We start from the raw sequence: 10526 nt of genomic DNA on the forward strand, positions 1-10526 counted from the left end.
CATCACAGTAGTGGACAACGTAAAAATCGTGCAAAGGTTAACTGCGTGCATAGCTACCCTGGGACGATTCTACTCGAGATCATCAGAAAAGAGTCACTGATTCTTCTTGTTACTGAAGAAGAAGAACAACTTCACGTGGACTCTGGAATACCAATAGGCCTTGGAAGAACAAAAATGGTACTTATCGAGCTCGCCACTGCTTCACACGCCAAAGGCGGACGAGCAACTTTACTTGTATTTAGCAGTATCGGAGGTCGTGGTGAGTGGAGTCTTGGTCCAAGAAGAACAAGGTACACAATTCCCTATCTATTATGTTAGTCGGACCTTAGGTGAGGCGGAAACCAGGTATCACCACCTAAAAAAATTGGCGCTCGCCTTGATAAGCACCTCTAGGAAACTAAAACCATACTTTCAATGTCATCCTATATGTGTAGTGACAGCTTATCCATTTCGAAATATTTTGCATAAGCCCATACTTCTCATGCTAATGGAGGAAGCCATATCAAGATATATTTAGACCTTTTTAATTATTTAGAAGTATATCTAAGATTTTCAATTGCTCAGTCGCATGCTAAACAATAACAATAATAGCATACGCAGTGTAGTTTCATAAGTAGAGTCTGGGAAAGGTAGAGAGTACGCATACCTTACCCATACCTTTAAGAAGGTAAAGAGACTATTTTTTCAGTATACCCTCGGCTCAGGAAAGATAAGTCACCTGCTAAACCGTTGATAATTATTTCAAGGTCCTTATTCAAATTACAATTTGCTATTGTTAAATTTAAAACTAAATTCAAAATATTCTACTCTCACTTTTTAGTTTGTCCTAACTTTAGGGGTTGTAATTGGAAATAACCGTTTTCAAGGGACCAAGTTGCCCTCGGGGGACAAAGCCAGCTATACTGAAATTCCAATTGTCTAAAGTACCCCTGATTAATAGCCGAATTACAAATCACAACCCTTGTTTCAAATTCCCCATTTCTTCCATTCTCATTTATATATATACTCTCCGTTTTCCCGGCAAAACCCTCCGTTCGGCTTCTTTTGCTGGAGTTTATCTAATCAAGGTTCAGTTTCATCTCATGCAAATTGATGTTTGAATTATCCATTACGATCTTCTGATTATCATTTACACTTCAATAATTTTTGTTTGTCCATTTATTAGTTCTTTAGAATCTATATAGAATTTTAATGTCTCATTTCGATGTAGTGCTATTTTCTAGCTCTTCTACTAGGCATTGCCTGAGTGTTTCTATTTCATTTAAAAATTGTGCGTTTTGCGCAGAGGCGGAGTCCGTATTTCAATATTATGGGTTTGAAATTCTAATCATTTTAGGTTACTAGGTTCTAAGTTAATAATTTATACATATTTAATATACTTTTTAAGACAAATACGTGGTTCGAACCAAAACTAATGGGTTCGACCGAACCTGCTCCCAGCACTCTAGCTCCGCCCTTGGTTTTGCGTGCTTGTAGTGTGTGTGTGTGTATTGGTGCTGTCTGTTATTGCCCAATATGAGGTGAATAATTTCACAGTTACAATTTTGGGCATTTTAGGGTTTATTTCAAAATAAATAAATAAATAAATAAATATGGGGGTGTTCAGGCTAGCTCCACACTGAATTTTATGGGCAAGAGTATTAAGATGCAAGACAAGTTGTAATAAAGCACTGGGTGTTGTTGCAGGTTTGGTGGTGGAAATGAAGAAATCACCATTACCACTACAAAGTAATTGTGGACCTCAGAAGCAGGTGATTGGGAAGGAAGCTTTAGTCAAGCTTTTGAGATGGCACTTTGGACATTCCAATTTCAGGGGGAAACAATTGGATGCTATTGAAGCTGTTTTATCAGGTAAGGTTCTTTTCACATTCGCAAAGTTGAGCATCTTTTTGCATTGAGTTAGAAAACCATGATTTTTGTGGTATAATATTATAGTTATAGAATTTCTACCTTAAGCATTTTCTTGTGTGTGGCATTCGTTTTGTACTCATTGTACTCTTTTTATTTTGGTTGTATTCCTTCTGGTTCTTAGTTTTCTCTTACTAATCTTTTTGTTTTCTGCTGGTTAAGTATGGTTTTATCATTTGGGATGTAGTGTGATCTGATATCTCTCTACTGTGCTAATAATATGTGAAAATTACACAGGAAGGGATTGCTTTTGCCTTATGCCAACTGGTGGAGGGAAGTCCATGTGCTATCAGATCCCCGCTTTGGCAAAACCAGGAATTGTGCTTGTTGTTAGCCCTTTGATAGGTGCTTTCTATTATCTTTTTTTGGCTTTACCTTATGAAGAAAGCACAAGCTATACTATTTTTCTCGTTCACTTGCAAATTATAGTACACATTACTGACTCCTTTCATCGTTTTGCCATTTGTTCTCAGCTCTCATGGTAAGTATGATATAAGAATCTTGCTTCTGGTTTTATGTTTATTTACTTTCATAGTTTTGTCTTCTAATTTTCCCTTTTCTTGCTTAGGAAAATCAAGTGTCAACATTGAAAGAAAAAGGGATTCCTGCTGAATTTCTTTCATCAACCCAGACAGTACAAGTGAAAAATAAGGTAAATAGGGATAAGTTAATACATTCGTAGAGATATTTCAAGTCTAAGCTTCTGAAGCGTGGTCAAGTTATTGTGGGAGTGAGATTAGTGACTGATAGTTGATTTTGAAAATACTCTTTCGATAAAAATTATGTTTTTATCTACAATCTCATGCCAGTTTCATAATAGTCAAAACAAAGTTATTTGTAGTCTGTATGAACCTTCTGATACATTACATTATAATGGAGAAAAGAGAGGTGTAGCTTACGGTTGAGGCTTTATAGTGCTGCTGATTTCTTGAGTCCTTTGATCAGCATGGTTGACAGGGATCACTTTCTCCCTATCCCATTTGCCTAGATATTTGATCATTTGCCAGCAACTTATATTGAACACATTCTTTTGGGATGTGCTAAGATGATTGGAATTTAGTGTCAGGAAGACCAAGATATACAAAGGATTAGTAATTTAGGTTATGTGCTTAAGTGATACTGTTTTCAGTAACGATGTGATGTTTATCCCCTTACACTGACCTGTCAACCATTATTTTTATTTTTATACTTCAGCAATATACAAGCCAATTACCTTATTAAATTCGTCTGCAGTTACACAATAATCCCTAAAATGGGACAGGTGGAGTATGAGTCCTGGTTGATTATGACCTTAGCCGTGAGCTCTCTTTTCCTTTAGAAGTTCAGTTATTTGCATGTTCATATCTCTTTATGCTTGAAAAAGCACTCGTAGGGGTGATTTTGCGAATACAATTTCTGGGAAATCCTTTAGTATCAGTCATGTGTTGAAGTTTTCTTAAGGGGATAAACTAAAGGAATTAAAAGATATATCTTCTGAGAGTTTCCACTTTCCTTTTGTTTTTCCCTCTTTTAAACATATCTAACCTTACTTATGAGAAGTGACGGGCCACTTTAGAAGATACAGGGCGGCTTTCTTGTAGTAGTAGTGAACATCTGTCCTCACATCCATCTTTGGAGTAAGCTACTCTGTTATAACCACTTCTGTAACCATAATACGAGCTTGCTGTTTTTGAGTGTTTGGACAGGTCATTTAATTTCCTTATCATCCACCTCATACCTTTAAGGATGATTGCTCTATTTTATTGGTGTCGATTCAAAAGTTCCATGTGCGTTTCATAAGGTTCACTATAAAGGTGCCCTAGAGGTATCAGTCATCAACGATTTGAAGTGTGGCCAATGCTTTTAAACGCATTTCAGACCGTGGACCGAAACATAAGGGTCCAACACATGTATATAACTGCATTTTCTTCTTGAATCTTAGATATACGAGGACCTGGAATCTGGGAAGCCAGCTGTAAGGTTACTGTATGTGACACCAGAACTAATTGCAACATCCGGATTTATGTCAAAGCTGACAAAGATTCATGCCAGAGGATTGCTGAATCTCATTGCCATTGATGAGGTTTAACTCCATCTCCATTTACTTCTGTCAGAAGTTTCTCTTACTATTTATCTGTTAATATCATTCCTTTAAAAAAATCCAGGCACATTGCATCTCTACCTGGGGCCATGACTTTAGGTGAATTCCCAATCCACATATGTCTCCTTCTATCGTGGTTGTTGGTAGTTGCGATTAATTTAATACACTCTTTTGTCCTTTTTGGCTAATATAAGGTTTATTTTATGGACATGTTATGGGCTTTATTAATGGTTCTCTGAGCTTGTAAATTAGAATAATTTTCCCATGATAGTATGTTCCAATATAAAAAATAGATTTTAAGATCATTTTTCTGGAACATCCAGTGCCACTGTACTCTTTGTGTTAAATGCCTGAGACATCTCACCTCCTTTCTCATCCTCAAATTTTGCATGTTCAAGTGCATTGGAAAAAAACACAACAAAGGTTATGCCATTTAGTGCTTTCTTTGATGCTTGCATTCTAGTTCCAAAATGACACTTTCCAATCCAAAGGCCCATTGGCCTTACCGTTATAATGTGCATATACTCATTTCAAGTGGGATCTTTAGCTTAATGTTACTACTCACTATTATCCTTTCTACCTTTTAGCTATAACTGCTTGCGTTTGGACATAAATTTCGTTGAAACTTGAAAAAAGTGTTTTTGAAGTTGCGTTGAAAAATAATTTTTGGAAGTTGAAGTTGTGTTTGGACATGCATTTTATTTGGAAAAAAAGTTGAAGTTTTGTGAGCGGAAGAAAAAAATTCACCCAAAAACTGCCCTAAATCAATTTTGGGGAACTTGATTTTTTTTTTCTCAAAAAACTGATCATATTCCATGAACAAACAATGTTTTCAATTTTTTTTTTTGAAAAAGGTAGCCAAAATCTATGGCCAAACGGGAAGTTTCCTATATTGGAGCTGTCATTTCTCTTTGATTCTTCAACTTTTAACTTCTTATCTTCATTTTCTTTTATTAAGTTTATGCATTTAATCCTTGCATAATTCTTTTGGTCCCTTGACTTTTTCTCCTCCCATTTAGGCCTAGCTATCGGAAGCTTTCCTCCCTGAGAAGTCACCTATCAAATATACCAGTATTAGCTTTGACAGCAACTGCTGTCCCTAAGTAAGTTTGCTTATGTGCATTTTGCTAGAGAAGGAAGTACACTCAGACCTCTCTATAACAACATCCTTATATAACAATACTTCACTATAAAAGCCAAGTTTTTCCGGAACCAAATTTCATGTTATGTTATAATATATGTTCTATATAACAGCACTTCGCTATAACATCCAAAAATATTCGAAACAAACGAGGCTGTTATAGAGAGGTTTGACTGTAATTACGATTTATGTCAATGAAGATCAATCTCATTGTAACAGGAATTATATGTGATCTTACTTCCTCTGGCTTTTTCTTTCCCCCTGCCAAATATAATTTTAACGATTTTCTAATTAACAGTTCCTTGCTGCTTATTTTGAAATGATCATTGAAGAACCATGCTCTGTTCATTTTCTCGGACCTTTTCCTTTCTCTGCAGAGTTCAGAAAGATGTCATAGAATCATTGAATTTGCAAAGCCCTCTAGTCTTGAAATCGTCGTTCAACCGGCCAAATATCTATTATGAAGGTCAGCTCCAAGGATCTCTATTCCTTGACAAAGTGCAAATGTTTTGATATGTAATTAATGAACAGCCAGTCACCAATCAATTTCTTTGACTGCCAACTCTTAAATCTATGAGGAATCAGCTTTCAACAGTATATAGTACAATTCATTTTTTTGCTTTTACTTCTTTAAATTTTCTTCTGGCTTTTAAAAACTGAGGGGAAGGGGGATTCAAAATGGCCATATATGATTCTGTAGCTTTTAGTTTAAAATCATGGGACCAAATGCTGTGTAAACCTAATTTGCTGCATTTATCCTTTATATGTTGTATGCAGCTGTGTGTATCAGATAAAATATCTATGGTCATTTATATGCTCTAAATTCTGGGGAAATCATGTATCCTATTACCTTTAACTATCAGGTTATGTATGGTGATGACTCATGAATGATACAGTAAATAACCTGATACTTAAAAGAGTGATGAGTGACACGGTACATATACCTCAAACTTTTCTATTGGGGCCTACTTTTAACTATCAGGTTATCTACCGTATCTGTCATCACTTTTGCGATTACATACCTGATCATATATCTCTATTTTGCAGTTCGCTATAAAGACCTTTTAGATGATCCATATGATGATGTGTGTAAATTACTAAAATCTTGTGGAAATGTTTGCGCCATTATTTACTGCCTGGAACGTACTATGTGTGATGATCTTGCGATCCATCTAACCAGCAGCGGCATTTCTTGTGCGGGTAAGGAATGGCTCAGTTAAATTCTATGCAATTGTCTTTAATGCGTTTTACTGATGTACATTGCCTTACTACTAGCATATCATGCCGGGTTGAACAGTAAAATGCGGAGCTCTGTCTTAGATGACTGGATTTCTTCAAAAACACAAGTGGTGGTAGCAACTGTAGCTTTTGGGTAAGAGTTCTCTTGCAGAAACAGATAATTCTTTAAGTAGCCTCTAAGCAATGGATTTGAGTCACATGATTCTCTATACTTCCCGTTCCTTCTGATTCGGGGTGTCTTGCCTTTCTGTTTTATTGCTTCTGGAAAACAATGGAGCACCTGAGGCACAAACAACTGCTGAGATCTTGATTCCATTGCAGGATGGTATGCATGTAATAGCTCAAAATATCTTGATTCCATTTTCCAGGATAACTGTTGATAGCAATCTTGACAACGATTATACAGAGCTTATATGTTTTTCATTATTATAGGGTATAGATAGAAAGGATGTCAGAGTGGTCTGTCACTTCAATATTCCCAAGTCAATGGAAGGCTTCTATCAAGAGTCAGGTAGAGCTGGACGTGATCAGTTGCCTTCCAGAAGTGTACTGTATTATGGAATGGACGACCGTAGGAAAATGGTTGAATCACCTAAACTGAGTTGATTTTTCCTTTTAATCTTTCTTTCTCAATCTTGCTACTAGTATTTGAATTAGTCACATGTTGTAACCATATTGCAGGAGTTTATCTTACGTAATACTAAAAGGAATAAGGATGACTCCTCAAGTTTGCAAGATAAATCCTCTAAGAAGTCCCTTGACGACTTCAACCAGGTCCCTTTTTCTTTTGTAAACTCAAATTTAATTTTTTTGATGAGCTTTTCTTACATTATAACTAACATGATTCTTCTTGCATTGACTTTATATAATCTTGTCTATGAAATGCGTTCAGATGGTTGAGTATTGTGAAGGGTCTGGCTGTCGTAGGAAAATGATACTTGAAAGCTTTGGAGAGATGGTATATTCATCGTGATTATTAACAGTCCTTTTCAAATGGTAACTGCAAGATGATGTTTTTAATGTCTTATGTACATCATGTTTGTATTGTCTTTAAAAGTAGGTACCTGCTTCTTTATGTGAAAAATCGTGCGATGTGTGCAAGCATCCTAATCTAGTTACAAGTTACTTGGAGCAACTTAAAACTGCAACTGCTTTTCGTCAGCGAACTGGATCTTCAAGAATATATATGACCAGGTATCTTGTTTTGCATTCATCTCACTGCTGAAACATGGATTACCACTTTAATTGGGATCTGCTGCATTTCCTATCATCTTCACTAAATGCTCATTGCTTCATATGTGCCAAATGGAAATCTATACTTCTGCAAGGTAAATCAACATATAGTGAATACGATCTCATGTTACATGGTAGAAGATAAAACTCTGCTTGTTAAAGAACATCCAGTGGGTGAGTCTACTAGATTTTAGTCTATTGCTGTTGCTCAATAGTTCTAGGATATATACTAGCCTCAGATACTGCTATACATATTGGAAACTAGAACATCACCTTTGAAGCCCCGTCTATATATGGTGTCACCCAAGAGCACCATAAGGTACATACAGAACAATATCGTCTAATACAGATGAAGGAAAATCAAATGTGCCACACTATGTACAGGGGCATAGAAGAACTGTGCACCTGACTAATTTGTTTCATGTTCTAGTGAACACCGAGTTTGAATTCACCTCAAATTTGCCTTAAATATAAAACACTGCTTCTTCGGTATGAGAATCTGCTTATTTGTCGCTTGCACTATAAAAATTATAAACTTCTTATGAAACTGTTGAGCAGTTAGGCATAGTGGGAGTTTTTCTTCTTACTATATCCTTTTCAGCGGTTCAAGTTTCAATGCCGAAGGACAAATGTCAGAATTCTGGAATCGTGATGTTGAAGCTAGTGGGTCAGAAGAAGATATATCTGAATCCGATGGTATGTACATTGATTACTGAGGTTTTTGGGTCCCATTCACTGAAACCACTTGGAAGCTTTCTTGTCTTGTTTCCTTTCTTGATTTTCAATCTTGGCTAAGTCGGAATTACTTATATTTAGATGCTCTGGATGCTGCAAAGAATGCCGCTTCATCAAAAACATCTGCAAAACTCAAGCTGCAAGATAAAATTGATATGCTGCAGCGTGCAGAAGAGAATTATTATCAGAACAAAAGCCGTGATAAGCAGGTGCTTTTTAAAGTCTTTTTGGTAATAAATACATTTTGGTTGAATTGACAGGGTGTTCTTAGTTTACATGTTGAAGTACTTCTCATTCACTGGGTTGCATTACGATTTCACAATGCACAAAGTCAAATCATCCTTCTACAAAGAACTTGGAAAATTCTGCAGTTTTTGCTTGATTTCTTTTCTGTTTTAAGCTATATAATTGGATTTTCAGTGATGGAAAGGGAAGTAACAAAGTTCAACTTGTGAAATCCGTTTGTGCTAACTCTGAATTCGGTTAGGTCCATTCACTAACTTATCTACTGCTTGTGTTCAAGGTTATAACTGGCAGAAACTATACTAAAAGTGCTTATGGGTCATTCGAGCGATGGTGGCTTCTTTGTTTCTGAACTTAGTTTTGGTAGGAAGTACTGCTATATTGAAAACAAATGTATTGGAGCATCTCTCATGTCAATTAGCACTTTCTGGAGCATTTTCGCAAAATTTAAAGTATTTATAACCAAAAGCTCCATTCTTAATATAAATCCTAGTCTCTGTAGCATACACATTTTCCTTTCCTTTAATTTCATGACTGTAAACACCAGTTAATTTTGTTTAACTTGATATTTTTACCCTTTTATGTTCCTTTGAATTTCTGTTATTAAGGTAGTATTAATTAAACGTGTCCATAATGTTGATACTTTTTTCAAAGGGAATGTCGAAATGGAACTTCGGATAGCAAAGCCGAGGAGAGAATGAAACTATGAACATGTCTGTCTTTGTGTGTATGTGTGTGTGCGCTTTCGGTCCCTTTGCTGAGACTGAGGTGAGGGAGGGGGTAGCTGCTCAGACTCTCTTCTATGCTACCTCTTTTAACCCCAACCAAATTTGGCATAACTAACATTTGTCTGCATATGATAACATTTTGTTTTACTAATAATAGGTTAATAAACATGACAAGAATGCCATAGCTGAAACACTCAGGCAAGCAGGCAAGCAGAGATTGTTAAATGCAATAAAGCAAAGCCAGCAGCTGGTCAGTGATTCAAGGTATGTGAGTTTTCTGTATTATCCTTCAGAATTTGTAGCTAAAAGGGGTTTCTTCTCATATAAAAACTCTGCTCTCTCATCACCTTTCTTACTGGCTGCCTATTTGCAGGATTGACGTTGATAAATCTGCAGTTTCCCTTGAAAATGAATGTTATAAGAAGTATGGGAAAAGTGGAAAATCTTTCTATTTATCACAAATGGCAAGTACAGCTCGGTGGCTTTCTACAGCAGGTCCTACGGAATTAGTCAATAAGCTCGGCAGCTCTACTCCTGAGAATGTAACTTTCACACCTAACTGCTCTCCGGCATTATCAAATCCTTTGGTGCCTGTATCACCAAAGGCTAGCGACAAAAAAATCCATGATAACGCTGGATCAGAAGATCCAATAAGGCCATCAGTCTCACCCTTACATGGATCCGCGAGTTCAGAGTTACCACCTATCCTGTCTTTCTCTCAGTTTATCAACAGCGGGAAGGCAAAGGGAAACAGTGCATCAGTCTCAAAGAGGGACTCACCAGATACAGGTAAAAAGAACTTAGAGAAGAGGATGAGATCTCAATAGACTTTTGATTTTTCAGAAATCTGGCAGATTTTTGGCAGAGTAAATTCCTGTATATTAAGCACAATTTTCTTTGCATTTTCCTGTAACTTACATTCTGTTTGGAGGAGGCTTTCATTTGATGACTAGTAGTCTTAGAATAAATTAAGTCCACTTTTCATTTTCAGATGACTAGCCTTGTAGACCTGATGAACTACTTTGCTTTACCAACGAGGGTTGTAGTGGAATGGTAAGTACTCCTTAATACTTAACCAGAGGTCTCGGGTTCGAGCTCTGGGTATGGAGTCGCCTTTGCTAAGAAGCGCTTTACCCAATGTAGAACTTTCCGGTTAGTCGGGTCCCAATGCGGGTATCAGACACCGGGTGGGAAACCCAAAAAAAATACTTTGCTTTTA

General features: G+C 36.6%; 1 protein-coding gene across 1 annotated transcript; it reads left to right on the forward strand.

The window, feature by feature from the left end:
* Nucleotides 1-959: 959 nt before the first annotated feature.
* On the forward strand, nt 960-10297 carry LOC107778829 (ATP-dependent DNA helicase Q-like 3). Its single transcript, XM_075223510.1, has 19 exons — nt 960-1067; nt 1687-1851; nt 2146-2253; nt 2382-2389; nt 2477-2560; nt 3830-3970; nt 4053-4087; nt 5008-5091; nt 5507-5595; nt 6177-6329; nt 6405-6501; nt 6812-6950; nt 7050-7142; nt 7261-7326; nt 7429-7562; nt 8203-8297; nt 8418-8545; nt 9465-9571; nt 9681-10297. The coding sequence occupies exons 2-19, from the start codon at nt 1701-1703 to the stop codon at nt 10132-10134; spliced, it is 2166 nt and encodes a 721-aa protein (XP_075079611.1). The 5' UTR covers nt 960-1067; nt 1687-1700; the 3' UTR covers nt 10135-10297.
* Nucleotides 10298-10526: the final 229 nt, after the last annotated feature.

Source organism: Nicotiana tabacum, chromosome 10 (assembly GCF_000715075.1).
Source record: "Nicotiana tabacum cultivar K326 chromosome 10, ASM71507v2, whole genome shotgun sequence".
NCBI lineage: Eukaryota > Viridiplantae > Streptophyta > Magnoliopsida > Solanales > Solanaceae > Nicotiana > Nicotiana tabacum.